The 14,991-nt window shown below is 41.6% G+C and overlaps 1 protein-coding gene across 6 annotated transcripts in view; it reads left to right on the plus strand.

Annotated features, from left to right (window-relative positions):
- The window catches only part of ENOX2 (ecto-NOX disulfide-thiol exchanger 2), a 279,083-nt gene that overhangs the window by 216,754 nt on the left and 47,338 nt on the right, over positions 1–14,991 (plus strand). For all 6 annotated transcript variants that reach the window (XM_081568137.1, XM_081568140.1, XM_081568138.1 and 3 more), the window contains 2 exons: positions 2,554–2,709; positions 11,990–12,196. In XM_081568137.1, the coding sequence (XP_081424263.1) occupies positions 2,554–2,709; positions 11,990–12,196 (363 nt within the window). The remainder of the gene's footprint in view (positions 1–2,553; positions 2,710–11,989; positions 12,197–14,991) is intronic.

Genomic DNA, 14,991 nt, shown 5'->3' on the forward strand with positions numbered 1-14,991 from the left:
AAAATCTTATACACAAGAGATCAGATGTTCCAAAGACATAATAGCATTCTTAACCACAGCGCTCTTATTCTACAGCGTAGGAACACAGAGTGTCAGAAGCCCTAAGTTCTCCAAGATGGGAAAAAAGTCCTGGACTCCCTGCCCCCCTGTCTAGAGCCTGACAGACAGGAGGCTATCACAAATGTTTGTGGGATGTGGAAGTGAGTGCCTGAACAAATGAATTTATTAGTGTGTGGACACATGTCTGGAATGGAAGAAAGGAAATTTACCTATCAGGACCACCATCTATCAGGCCAGAGCTTTTAATATCTGTTCTTTCCTTTCATTCCTTGAGCTAAATGTCATTATTTACCCCTACTTTTACCAAAAAGGAGATAGAGGCACACAGATATTAAGAAATATCCCCCATGGTCATACAACTAGCATGTGGAGGCGAGTAGAGATGAGAATCACAGGGAGGAAAGAAAGGAGTACGCATGTGTCTGAGTGCACGTGTGTGAGCACACACATACAGGCATGCATATCGGATACTTGTGTGTTGGGTGAGATAACACATGAGGGTTAAAAGTAAATTTCTTTTCAGAAAAATAAAATTTCCTCTTAGAAGAAAATGTTTTCTTCCCAAACATGTTCAGGGTCTTGGCATCTCTGCATGACAGGCAGGTGGGAGGATGGGGAATGTCCTAGCTCTCTTGGGCTGGCTTGCAGTGGGTATTGCTTGTGTGCCACCCACCTGCTTATCTGCCCAGTCACAAAATTCCCTCCTTCTGGGCTTACTGTACCCAGCGTTTTGCTTCTGTGTGAACCACAGATTCTTCCCACTGTTTAGATACACCTCCTTCAACACCTTAGAGAGCCAACCAGGGAGGCTCAGAGCCACCTTAAGGAGACAGTAAAGCACTGTCCCTTGGGCCTGAGTGGTGAGCAGGGTAAAGTTTTGGGGACTAGGACCTACCACTGCTACCCTGACTACCCCTAAATTATCAGAACTCCTTAGGCAACACTTTCTTCGTTTGCAGTACACTGTGCCTTCTTTAACAGAGGGCAGGAATGAGAGGTGAGGAAATGAAGTACAATGCACTCCCTTCTCTCAAAAACGTGCATCTTGTTATAGAGACAAATTTTAAACAATGAAATCAGTACTGCCTTTAGACCCAGACAAGTGGGGCCCCTGCCATGGGCCCTCACATCAGGGGACCTCATGCTTTGGAATGACTGTCTCAGTATTTTCTAAGTCCCTTTCCAGAGCCGAGGACTGGCTAGGTAGGTGGTGCCATCAGGATAGGTGCCCCAGTCCAGAGCAGGTCCTATGTGGGTCTTGATGGCAAGGAGCACCTTTCTCAGAATTTTCTAGGTTCTTCTCCAGTGTCTTGGATTGACCAAGGCTTGCAGTATCATCTAAGCAAGGGGCCCCAATCTCAAATTGAACCTGTGTGGACCCCAGTCCCCATTTTTCCCCTTTGCACTCGGCAATCCTTTATGCCACATGTGGATTCAACTAGATGCCTCAAGAAGCTTCTGAACACATGCCTGTAGAGTCCTCCCAGGGTCTTGGTTCCAGGAGAGTATCCTGGCAAGTAAATCACTCCAGCTGGCTGGTATGGTATTTCTTTCATGGTATCACATGGGCTACCAGAATAGCGTTGGTGCTGATTTGGGGTGAGTCAAATTGTGTATCTAGACAAGCCCCATAAACATTTGTTTGGGGGCTCCCACACACCCTAGAAGCAAACCTGAAAGAAATATTAATAAAAGATGATGCAAAATAAAATTCAGTGACAACAGGTATAGAACAGTTTTTGACACAGAAATAAAAATGAACTAGAATTATCTGGAAAGTGTTCTTCAGGGAGCGTGGGACTTTGAGCTAGACCTTAAACCATGGGGGAGAATTTGGGCAGGCATGAATGATTCCAGGCAGGCAGGGAGAACAACAGGAACAAAGGCACAGAGAATAGTTATTTATTGAGCATTTTTGTGCTGTGCATTATGCTAGGCACATTTCATTCATCATCTTGTTTATTCCTCACAGATTCCTATAAAAGTAGGTGCAGTTAACCCCATTTTGCAAATGACGGAATGGAGGTACAAAAGATTCATCCTCCTAATCAAATGGTAGAACTAGGACCCAGGTCTGCCTGAACCCCAAAACTGTATGCTTTTAACACCATGCTATAGTGCAAAAAGACAGGAAATGTTACAAGGGACAATGTGAAGCCTGGTCTGAATGGAGCAGAGAGTGTGTGTTGGGAACTAGTAGAAGGCAAGATCAATGGACAAGGCACAGTCATATTATTCAATACAAAAGGCCTTGGATGTCAAAATGAGATGTAGAGACAAATAATCACTGGCCAAACAGAAACAGCCCTAGCCCAAAAGAAAAATGCACAATTATAATATTTAAGGTCCAGTAATGCTAGTAATGTGTTTTCTTAAATATTTTGCCTCTGTCTTAGAAAGACCTTTGGTTTGAAGCTTATAAGGTAACAGTCTGCCTCTACTTGATCTTGCCTGGTATAATTGATTATTCTCTATTTCCTCTCCCTTTTTTAGATTTTGATCCTGCTCTTGGAATGATGACTGGAATTCCACCAATAACTCCAATGATGCCTGGCCTAGGAATAGTACCTCCTCCAATTCCACCAGATATGCCAGTAGTAAAAGAGATCATACACTGTAAAAGCTGCACACTCTTCCCTCCAAATCCAAGTAATACTCTGCTTTTTCTCCACACAAGTCAAAATGTTTTGGTGTATCAATCCTTTAGTTATTCATTTTTGTATTGAGTCCTGACAAGGCAATTAGTGCCTATAAAGTGGTAGCTTCTGGGAGGGAACCTAGCTTTGGAATTGAATTCAAAATTTAACACTCTTAACACAGCTTAAAGTGAACTGGCATTCTAGTTCCTTTTTAGGACTTGAATGTTATTGAAAGGGGGCTCAGGTTATTTGAGTGGGGAAAACACTAACAGAGAAGCCTCCCTTAGTTCTCTGCTGAGAGTATGGCAAAAGTATCATTTTTGTTAACAGCCCCAAGACTTTATAAAGGTGAAAGGAAAGAGCAGGTGCAATGGGAAGAGCAGGAATCTGGTACGACTGACTTATCTTCTCCAGAGCCCATCAACCATGTCTGATAAGCCTTGACCATAAACCCCAGTAGTTATTCCTGCCTGTCTCTTACACCCAGTGGCCTCTCAGCAATAAGGTCAGGTGATTTAGGGGCTCTCACAGTCTCCTGATGCACCAGTCTGATCTGCTTCTCTCTTGTTTCTTCATTAGAGAGTATCTTTACCATAGATTCCTTCCCCTCTCTCTCATCTAACATTTCATCTAGGTCCTTGTCGCATATACAGAACCCTAAAAGTCCTGGGGTTCCCATTGCCCACAGATTCAAAGTCCAAATTCTGGACTTCAAAAGCCTTTCACTGGTCTGCTTTGCCAATTTAAAGAAAGACCCACAACATAAGAGTTGTGAGTTTAAATTTTATTCAGGGTCTTGGTGAGGACTACAGCCCAGCAAACAGCAACTCAGTTTGCTCTGAGTAAAACTACTCCAAACAGGTAGGAGAGAGCTCAGCTTATCTATGATTTTTGGCTAGAAAATATATACAGTCGAGCATATATCTTCGTAAATGATTACTGCTAATCACCAAGAACACATATCTCAAGTGAATGACTTCAGAGCTTTGCTATGGATGGGAGGCTTCAAGAATGTAGGGTCATTAAAATTCTTGAAATATCCATTGAACTAGCCTTAGGGCCTGCTTATCCAAATCACAGAGTGCCTCATCCTGCTTTTCATCCTGAATTCCTCTCAGGATACATTGTTGGTCAGCAAATGCAGTGGGTTATGACTTAACCCTTGTAGAACTGGGTGGTGATCAACACACTTTGTCTTAGTGATCCTAATTTTCCTGTCTCTGCAGTATCATGTGACCATCTTCAACATATCATTTCTACTTGCCCACAATTCAGTCAAGTTCAACTCTTATTTAATCTCACTCCCTTCTCCAACCCACCTCCAAGCCTACCATCTCCCAAACACTTCCATGAGAAAGGTACTAAAATTAAAACAGTAGTTAATCATTTATCATTCTAATACATTTTCACTAAAATATTAGGGGCTAAATCCAATGGATACTTTTTAGTCCTTACATTACTTTATTTCTCTACTATATTTAGAGCTTCTTGAAACCTTCATCCTTCTTGAAACATTAGGTCATTTGAAGCTGCTAGAATGACCACCAGAGAGATTTGTATAGATCAAGAGGAAGATGACCAAGCAGGACACCCTAAGGAATTCTAATGTTTCAAGAGTTAAGAGAGAAAAGTTTCTGTACACTCCTTAGCAGCAAAAGTCCTCAAAAGACTTCATCTTTACCATTTCCAGTTCTTCTCTTCTTCTCTCCTAAATCTTCTTCACTTGGGCTTTTGCCCTACCCCTCTATCACAATGTCCCTTGATTAATAACACTAATGTATTCAGCACTTATAAAGTTAGACAAGCATTCTCATTCATGCCTAGAAACCAGTCATTTATAAGGACCATGACAATGACATTTATATAATATACTTTTAAAATATTTGATAAATTAATAGATAACAATGACACTACATTATAATATGTATTTATTTTATGTCACTAGTTGCTATAAACTTTTTTCATACCTTTAAAAAAAAGGACACTAATGATTTCACAATACTAAATCCAGTGGTCAAGTCTCAAGTCTTTTCCTGATTGACCTAATAGCTCTGAATGACACAGTTGACTACTCCTTACTCATTGATATACTTTCCTCACTTGATTTCCAGGACACCACACTATTTATTGGTTTTGCTCCTCACACTGATTGTTCCTTCTCAATCTGCTTTGCTGATAACCTTCTGTTCTCACTGACTTCTTATTATTGGAGAGTCATGTGATTCAGTTCTTGGACCTCTTCTCTGTCTGTACTCATACTGAAAAAAAGTATGCCAATGATTGTTGTTTGTTGTTGTTTTTAGTCACTCACTAAGTTGTGTCCAACTCTTTTGTAACCCCATGGACTATAGCCTGCCAGGCTTCTGTGTCCATGGGACTTTCCAGGCAAGAATACTGGAGTTGCCATTTCCTTCTCCAGGGGATCTCACCAACCCGGGGGATTGAACTGACATCTCCTGAATTGGCAGGTGGATTCTTTACCACTGAGCCACCTGGGAAGCCCCATGCCATTGATACTCTAAATTACATTTTTAGCTCAGAGCCTGTCTCTGAACCCTGAACTCATATCCTACTGCTTATTTGATATCTCTACTTAGATCTCAAATAGACATCTCATATTTAATATGTTCAAAACAAAACCCCTAATATTTGTCCCCAAACCTTCTCCACTAATATCCTTCTCTATCTCAGATAATGGCAACTGCATCCTTTCAACTAATCAGCCGAAACTTAAGGGTAATCCTTAACCTACTCTCTTTCCCTCACACACCATATTTAATCTGTTAGAAAATTCTGTCAAGTCTACCTTAAAATATATAACTAGAATTCTACCATTTTCATGATAATTACAGCCGTGACCAGTTTATACCCACCATAATACATTTTCTGAACTATTGCAATATTCTTCTAATTGTGCTTCCTCTTTCACCCTTACCCCCTACAATGTCTTCTCAAGAGAGCAGGCAAGAGTGATCCTTTTTAAAACCGAAGTCAGATCATGTCACTCCTCTACTCAAAACCCTTTAATGACTCCCTGTTTTACTCAAAATAAAGGCCAAAGTCTGTTTAAAGGCACAGAAGGGCCTCCCTTTCTCACACTGTCTCTTTGACTTTGTCTCTTACAACTCTCCTTTGCAACACCCGTTGTTCCAGTTCTATGGGCCTCCATGCAGTTCCGTGAGCATTCTAGGAACTCTTCCATCACAGGGCCTTCGTATTGGCTCTTTCCTCTGCCTGGAATACTCTTCCCCTAAATATTCGCCTGGCTAACTCACCTGCCTCCTTCAAGTCTTTGCTCAAATGTCTCTTCCTCAGTATCCCTGACAACCTATTTAAAAGTTCAGTCCTCTTTGCCACATTCACAGTCCTACTTACCTCTCTGTTTTTCACTTAATACTTACTACCTTTTAACAAGCAGTTTATAGAATGTAAACTCCACAAAGGGGCTTCCCAGGTGGTGCTAGTGGTAAAGAACCTGCCTGCCAATGCAGGAGACGTAAGAGATGCAGGTTTGATCCCTGGGTCGGGAAGATCCCCTGGATTAGAAACAGCAACCCACTCCAGTATTCTTGCCTGGAGAATCCCATGGACAGAGGAGCCTGGTGGGCTACAGTCCATGGAGTCTCAAAGAGTTGGACACGACTGAACACACATGCATGCATGCACGCAAGCTCCACAAAAGGAGGAATTTTTGTCAGTTTAGTTCACTAATATATCCCCAGCACTGAAAAAAGTATCTGACATATGGTACATGTTCAGTAAATATTTATGAATGGTAGAGGGATGGATGGATGAATATGGAAGGAGAAGTCAGAGGTCTAAAAGTCAAGAGAATATGAGGTAATTACAGCACATGCTGACCACTTCCGAATCTATTTTTTCAGTCCATGGTTCTCTTCTGGGCTTCAGATGCATATAGCCAACTGACTGCTAGACTTTTCTAGGTGGAGCTACATCAAATGTACAACAACAGTATTGCAGTATTAATAGTGAGCAAACTACCAGATTAAAATCAAGAGAACTGTGTTTTACCCCAGCCCTGTCACCTGAGGGAATCTTGGGCTAGTCACATGACCTCCTGGGTCTGTTTCCTTGTCTGTAAGTGAGGCTATCAGGTTAGATTAGCCTAGATACTTACAAGGTTTCATCGATTTCTAAAAACATGATTCTTGACATTAAAAATGGAGCTACCAGAATAATTGTTCACCTAGGCAAAAGTCCCTCAAAATGTATATTAGGAAAAGCAAGAGCGAATGAGTAGACTTTTATGCCTTCAGTGGAACAGGCAGTATGGGTATAATAATTAAGAATCCCAAAGCAACATAGGCCTGGTGTCATATCCCAGATCTCTGTCACTAAATAGCCATGAAATCTGGGGTAAGTAGCTTAACCTCTCTGATCTAGACCCAGCAAAATCAGTTCTGGTCTAAAACTCCAATGGATCAGACTAGACTGGAGCTGACTGTGCACTCCTAGGAGTCAGTGAAAGTGTTAGTTGCTCAGTCGTGACTGACTCTTTGTGACCCCATGGACTGTAGCCCACCAGGCTCCTCAGTCCATGGAATTTTCCAGGCAAGAATACTGGAGTGGGTTGCCATGCCCTCCTCCCGGGGAATCTTCTTGACTCAGGGATCAAACCTGTGTCTCCTGCATTGCAGGCGGTTTCTTTACTGTCTGAGCCACCAGGGAAGCCTAGGAGTCAGAGATATGGCGAAAGAAAGCTCTCTGGAACACAGGTACCTTTTTTCACATGGTGGCTATCAGAGATTTACTGCATTCCCAATTAACAGTCCTCAGTTGGTATCAGAAGAGAAACAACACCCTCTCTCCAGAGAAGTCAATTCTGTGAAGATTTTTCACTTCAGCTAATAGACCTTCTGTGTGGAGAGGTTACATTTTTCATCTACTGTGAAATAACAGTGAGCGTGAAGTAAATGGTGGAATATCATCTGCTATTTGTGTGCAGGCATGTGGGGAAGCACCCAGGAGCCAGAAAAAGAGCAATCATTTCATTTTACCATCTCAAAACCCGCTGAACTTATTTTGGCTCCTAGGGCTGGGCTCTATAAAGAAAATTAGAGAAAATGGATAAATTAATAGATTCGCTGGCCTTCTGATTACTTCCAATCAGTTGGGATTACATTAAAATATACCCGACCCCTGCTGATTGTCTAGGGGACCCTCAATCTTGGGCTGTCTGATGAAATCAACTCAATGATTTTGCAGCATGCAAATTCTGACAAACCAGTTGAGTGGTCTGTGATGCCCCTTTGAAAAACAGGGTGCAAGTGGTTTATTGGTGGAAGTGGTTTATTTGATGTGCTGCTCCCTGCCTCACTTCTCCAAGATCAGCAGTGACTTTGATCTGAATGCTGATTGTCCTACCACAGCTCCCCAGAGCGGCTGCTTCGTTGTAATTAGAATTACCAAAAGCTCCTCCTTTTCCATTACCAGAGATTAGAGTGCTTTTTATTCCCAGTTATCTTGAATCTTTTTACTTGGAAGTTTCTTCTTCTCCATCCAGGAGTGGTGATTGGGGTGTTACAGGAGCTTAGCACATTACCTGATTAATAGGTGGGCTTTGAATTTGCTCTCCTATGGAGTTACTGTTGCTGTGCCCAGATCACTGTATTTCTGTGTGATTAGAAAATAAGGCCCAGACAGCAAAGTGCTTTGAGCTGCTAATTAAAGAACAAGTACTATATCCATTAAGGAAGGTAGTACAGCCCATTGCCTTGCTGGCGGCAATACACCTAAATCTCAGCAAATGCTCCATTTACCCAAGGAAAATAAATAAATCCCCGGCATTGTTGACACTACTCTTGGTGGCTTTTATGCTCCTTTACTTAGCAGACAATCACCACAGAATAATCACAGCATCTAAACAGGGTGGTGATTTCATCACAGAATTTTTCAGTCCCACAGATGTAGTCAAGGGAAAGAGCCTTTGCATTGTCTTCCATGTAACTACACTCCTTAGAGTCGCTCAATGGACTTAAAGGTAGACCTAACTAGGTTTAACTCACATAATATAAAAAGGTGATTATTTGCTTCACAAGAAGATTATTTACCATTGAAATCATTTAATAGTAAACTTCAGAAGGATTCAACAACAGGATTCTATTCTAAAGCCTTAGATTTGAAAACATGACTCTAGATGTTTTCTAGACTGAGCAGAACCCTTTGGGGCCCTATAGGCTACAAAAGGCCCTCCATGTCCCCTACTTCTTGTTTGCAGGAAAAGGTTTTGGTCTCCTAGGCCTTCCCTGAGTGCCAAAGACCAGATACAAGCAGTTACAATTAATAATTGGAGAAGTGATAGCATACAGAAAGAAAAGAAAAGCAGTTAAGCAAGATAGCTTGAACAATAATTAAGCAATAAAGCAGAGTGTTAATTCCTCCTCAAGGGATCTGCATAACAATCTGACACAGATCTTTGAGTTGTTATGCAGAAGCTGACACCCCCTTCTCGCTGACCCTCTCCCATCCCAGGTGGAAGATGGTGACTACGTGCTCACCACATGTAGACCCCAGACTGGTTGGAACCAGAAGGTTGATGATTAAGACTCTCCAAACACCACCCTGTTACCTCCCCACCAACCAGTCAGAAGAAAGTCATGCTCCCAGCAGCCCTCACCTCAAATGTGGCCTTTAAAAACCCTTCCATGAAAGCCATTGGGGAGTTCAGGTTTTTTGAGCAACCCTTGCTTGGTCCCTTCAGTAATTGCTGTACTTCCCTGGTGGCTCAGATGGTAAAGAATCCACCTGCAATGGGTGAGACCAGGGTTCGATCCCTGAGTCGGGAAGATCCCCTGGAGAGGGAAATGGCAACCCACTCCGGTATTCTTGCCTGGAGAATTCCATGGACAGAGGAGCCTGGTGGGCAAGAGTCCATGAGGTCGCAGAGTCAGACACGACTGAGCGACTAGCACTCTCACATTCACTTTCCTCCAGCACACCCTGGTTTTTGGTAGATTGGCTTTACTGCTGGAGGTGGGTGAGCGGTAGAGGAGCAGACCCAAGTTCAGTTCAGTAATGGTTTCTCTAGCACTAAGAGTGATTCCTTCCCACACCCAGCCTTATCTAAAGATCTGAATAAAGCAAGGAACTGAGAGTTTAGAAGTCCAGGTCTTAGTTCTCACTCCATTCCAGACTTGTGGTAGGACTTTAGAAAGCCTCAGCTTGGTAATTAGGAAACCTGGGTTCTATAGTAGTAAATAACGATAACCCTATAATAACCACAATTTATTGGGAACCTATCTAGTACTAGGCATTGTACCACATTGCAGTAGAGGCAGTAGATTATTGATTATCCTACAATATCCCTTGTAAGGTAGGGGACAGTATCCCTAGTTTAAGATGAAAAAACAAAGTTCTCAGAGGTTATATAATTTTCCCAAGATCATACAATGGTTTGATAAATCTTAATCATAATTTAGGTTTAAATCCAGGTTTCACTGCTCCAAATTCATGTTCCTTCTCTTTCTGTCTGACATGGTGACCTTGAGTAAGTCACCCAACCTCACTCAGCTAAGGTTTTTTCCCTGTAATATTAGAAGCTTAGGCCAAGTCAGTGGTTTTCAACTAGAGCTGTATATCAGAGTTGCCTGAGGAGCTGTAAAAAAATAATGCACAGGCTGCACCCCAGATTCACTAAATCAGACTCATCTGAGTGAAACTAGGCATTGTTTGTTTGTTTGACTCCCAAGTTGATTCTAATGTGCTGCCAGAGTTGAGAATCACTGATAGTGATGAATAGAATCTTTTCTAGTTACTAAAAACTCAGAAGTTTAAGTCTCAAGAGATTCTGGAGATTTTCCTTTTTGACTAAAACTGTAACCTCTCCAGTGTTGATGACTAAGACATTTCGGATTCCTTCTCACTATATTATCTTCCTTTTCCCTTTAAACTTCTTCTATGGAACAACAACAACAAAAAAGTAGTGGGTTCTTGAAATTACAGACATTTAAAATTTTAGGAGAAATATTGTAGGTTCTCAGAATACCTCCAGCCCTTTTATTGACTAAATAGAAGGGGAAAGGGCACCATGAGAATTTGACTATTCTGACCCACACTGAGAGGACAGACAGTGGTAGCAAAATGAGGAACTTAAGATGCTAATAACTGAGGCAGCTTTCAAATCATCTGCTTGCCAACTTGGATAAGAGTCAGGTGTGGGCCTTGGCCTAGTCCACAAGTGAGACTCATTTATTTTTGCATGTGAACTGTAATCACTCATTGTTGAGCTCTCCAAATCTTGAGCTGGGAGAATTATTGTTAAGAGCTGAATGGGAAGAACGGATAACACAAAATAAATCCTTGCAGATACAAAACTAACACTAGAAAACCCTTGACCATCATGCTTTGTTTTGTTGGGCTATGAACTGTAGAGTTTTGCTTGGAAAATGCTTTGATACATATAAATAGCAACACGGAGCTGGCAGATACAAAAGGCTTTATGTATAAGATAAGTGAGTAGAAAGCACATTTTTAAAGCAGACTAAGAATCGTCTTATTAAGTAGATTTTTAATAACTCTTTACAGCCAGATTTATCTCACTTTATTTAATGATTTCCCAGACAAGCTTACTTTTCCTCTAAATGCTGCATGATTGGACTTCACCTCTCCAGCAAAGGATCAGAGGAAGAATGCACTGGAATCAGAAAACAAAAAACCTAAAAAGGATGGTCTGTATGCTAGCTGACTCTGTCAAGCAAATTATTCCAATGGCTTGAAGTATTTTTGTAAATGTTCACCCCTTCACTGTCAAATTCACCCCAAGAGTTCTTTCAGTAAACATGAACAGAGCGAATACAATAACTACAAACTGAATTAAACAAATCCTTCTCTCAAGGACCCAGGTTCTAAGAATTCCCTAAAATAAGAGTTTAAACCCAGTGGGATGTCTTTCCACTAACTGTCTTTAGGAAAATGACTGAAAATTGGACTGGGTTGTCACAACAAAAGTAAAGAACAAAATCAAAGAACATTTGATGGGGCTGAGTCTTTATCATATATATATATATATATATATATATATATATATATATATATATATATATATATATATAATCTCACAGTCACCAAATCATTGAATAAAATAAATCCCAGGTTCATGCAACCAATTTGCTATGAAACTGAGATGAGCATCTTAGAGGCCACATGCTTCTAGGACTCGAAAGCAAAAGCATGATGGGGACAGTAGGGTTATCTCTGGGACATGTTAAGTTTCTAAGAGGTCTGTCCCAAGCAAACATTTTAATTTCAAATGCTTTTGCACTTACACTTAGATCTTCCACCTCCTGCAACCCGAGAACGACCACCAGGATGCAAAACAGTATTTGTGGGTGGCCTGCCTGAAAATGGGACAGAGCAGATCATCGTGGAGGTATTCGAGCAGTGTGGAGAGATCATTGCTATTCGGAAGAGCAAAAAAAACTTCTGTCACATCCGCTTTGCTGAGGAGTACATGGTGGATAAAGCCCTTTATCTTTCTGGTAGGTGTTTAGTCATGAGGACTGTGCCTACCAGGCACAACACAGAGACCGGGGATCAGTGTGTTTGCATCTGTGGCAGCTAAAGTGAAAAAGTGAAAGTGACAGTTGCTCAGTCGTGTCCGACTCTTTGCGACCCAATGGACTATATAATCCATGGAATTCTGCAGGCCAGAATACTGGAGTGGGTAGCCTTTTGCTTCTCCAGGGGATCTTCCCAACTCAGGGATCAAACCCAGGTGATTGAGTTTAATGGCAACATCTCACCTTCATAGATGGAAAATGTATGTTACAACCCAATGTGTTCCTTTAAAGTTCCCATGTAGTGCCAATTGCCATGTTCAGTCACTTCAGTCAGGTCCAACTCTTTGAGACCCCATGGACTGTACCCCGCCAGGCTCCTCTGTCCATGGGATTTCTCCAGGCAAGAATACTGGAGTGGGTAACCATGCCCTCCTCCAGGGGATCTTCCCAACCTGGGGATCAAACCCCCATCTCCTGTGTCTCCTGCATTGCAGGTAGATTCTTTATCACTGAGCCACTAGGGAAGCCCCAGTTGCCATGGGATGACGCCAAAACTCCTTACTTGTAGCATTAAAGGCCTTGATTATCTGTTTTTCCTGTCACCATTATCTCCTAATCCTTCCTTCCCATACCATGTCCTAACCACACTAAACTAATTCTAGTTCCCAGAATGGTGTTTTTTGCCTTTTCCTCTGACAAGAATTACCTTTCCCACCCCATCCACCATACATACATATTCATAGTCCAGAACTCCAGCTCAATCACAACCTCTTCTGGAAAGCCTTCCCTGACCTCTGTCCCCACTCTGCACCAGGCTGGTTTGGGCACCCCTTCCTCAGAGCTTCCCCCGCACCTGGCGCTTCCTCCTGACAGACACCTATAACACCGCATGAGAACTTTCTCTGCCCACTTCTGTCTCCTGCAACAGAGCATAAACTCCTTAGGGGAAGGACTATGTCTTCGATAACTTTGAAACCCCAGCACCTAGCACATAACCCTGGTACCAAAGTAGATGCTCAACAATAACTATAGAAGTCAGCTAGTTATCAAATATTAAATGACTGATAGAATGCTAGGTAGCCTAGGAGATGGCAAAGGCTGTGGCACACAAAATTCTTGCCATCAAGAATATTACACTCTGAAGATAGCAAAATATGAAACATATGTAAACAAAACATATCAGGTACCAATAAATGCTATGAAGAAGATAAAAGCAGCTAACACACCTGGGGTTGCTAGGAAAACAAGCATTCTCTGACATTTGAATTGAGATTTGCACAATATGAAGGAGATTGCCATGCAAACACCTGTGGGAACAGCATTACAAAATAAGGAAGAGCAAGTCAAAGACCCTGAGATGAAAATGGACTTGGTGTGTACAAGCAGAGGAGAGAAGGTAAGCATGATTGAAGCCCATTAAATGAAGGAGAAGCAGTGACAGGAAAGGAAGTCTGAGAGGTAAACACCACCAAACTGTGTTGGGCCTTTCATCTTGACCAGCATACCTCGTTTTATCACACTTTGTTTTATTGTGCTTTGCAGATACTGTGTTTTTTACAAATTGAAGTTTTGTGGTAACCCTGCATTGAGCAAGTCTATCCAAGCCATTTTCCCAACAGCATTTGGTCATTCCGTGTCTGTGTTACATTTTTGTAATTCTTGGAAAATTTAAAACTTTTTATTTGTTTTGGTATCTGTAATCTTTGATATTACTGTTGTCATTGTTTTTGGGTGCCACATATAAGATGTACCCCAGTAAGATGGCGAACCTAACTGATAAATGTGTGTGTTCTGACTGGTCATTCTCCAATCTCTCTCCCTCTCCTTGGGCCTCCCTATTTCCTGAGACACAACAATATTGAAATTAGACCAGTTAATAACCCTACAATGGCCTCTATGTGTGCAAGTGAAAGGAAGAGTCTCTCACTTTAAATTAAAAGTTAGAAGTGATTAAGCTTAGCGAGGAAGGCATGTTGAAAACTGAGATTGGTGAAAAGCTAAACTTCTCATCCTAAACAGTTAGCCAAGTTGTGAATAAAAGGTAAAGTTCTTAAAGGAAATTGAAAGTACTACTTCAGTGAACACACAAGTGATAATAAAATGAAACAGATTTGTTGCTGATATGAAGAGAGTTTTAGTTGTCTGGATATATCAGACCAGCTGTGACATTCCCTTAAGCCAACGCCTAGCCCAAAGCAAGGTCCTAACTCTCTTCAGTCCTGTGGAGGCTGAGAGAAGTGAGGAAGCTGCAGAAGAAAAACTTAAAGCCAGCGGAGGTTGGTTCATAAGGTTTAAAGAATGGAGCCATCTCCGTCACATGAAAGTACACAGAGAAGCAGCAAGGGCTGATATACAAGCTACAGCAAGTTATCCAGAAGATTGAGCGAAAATCATTAATGAAGGTGACTACAGTAAGCAACAGATTTTCAATGGAGATGAAACAGCCTTCTATTGGAAGAAGATGACATGTAGGAATTTCACAGCTAGAGAGGAGAACTCAATGCCTGTGTTCAAAGCTTCAAAGGACAGACTGGCCCTCTTGTTATGGGCTAATGCAGCTGGCAACTTTCAAGTGAAGCAAATTTTCATTTACCATTCTAAAACTCCTAGGTCCCTCAAGAATTATGCTAATTCTACTCTTCCTGTGCTCTATAAATGGAACAACAAAGCCTAGATGACAGCACGTCTGTTTAACAACATGGTTTACTGAATAGTTTAAGCCCACTACTCTGACTAGTCAGGGGAAAAAAAGATTCCTTTCAAAATGTTACTGC

Source organism: Giraffa tippelskirchi, chromosome X, assembly GCF_054371585.1.
Source record: "Giraffa tippelskirchi isolate mGirTip1 chromosome X, T2T-mGirTip1v1.2.pri, whole genome shotgun sequence".
Lineage (NCBI taxonomy): Eukaryota > Metazoa > Chordata > Mammalia > Artiodactyla > Giraffidae > Giraffa > Giraffa tippelskirchi.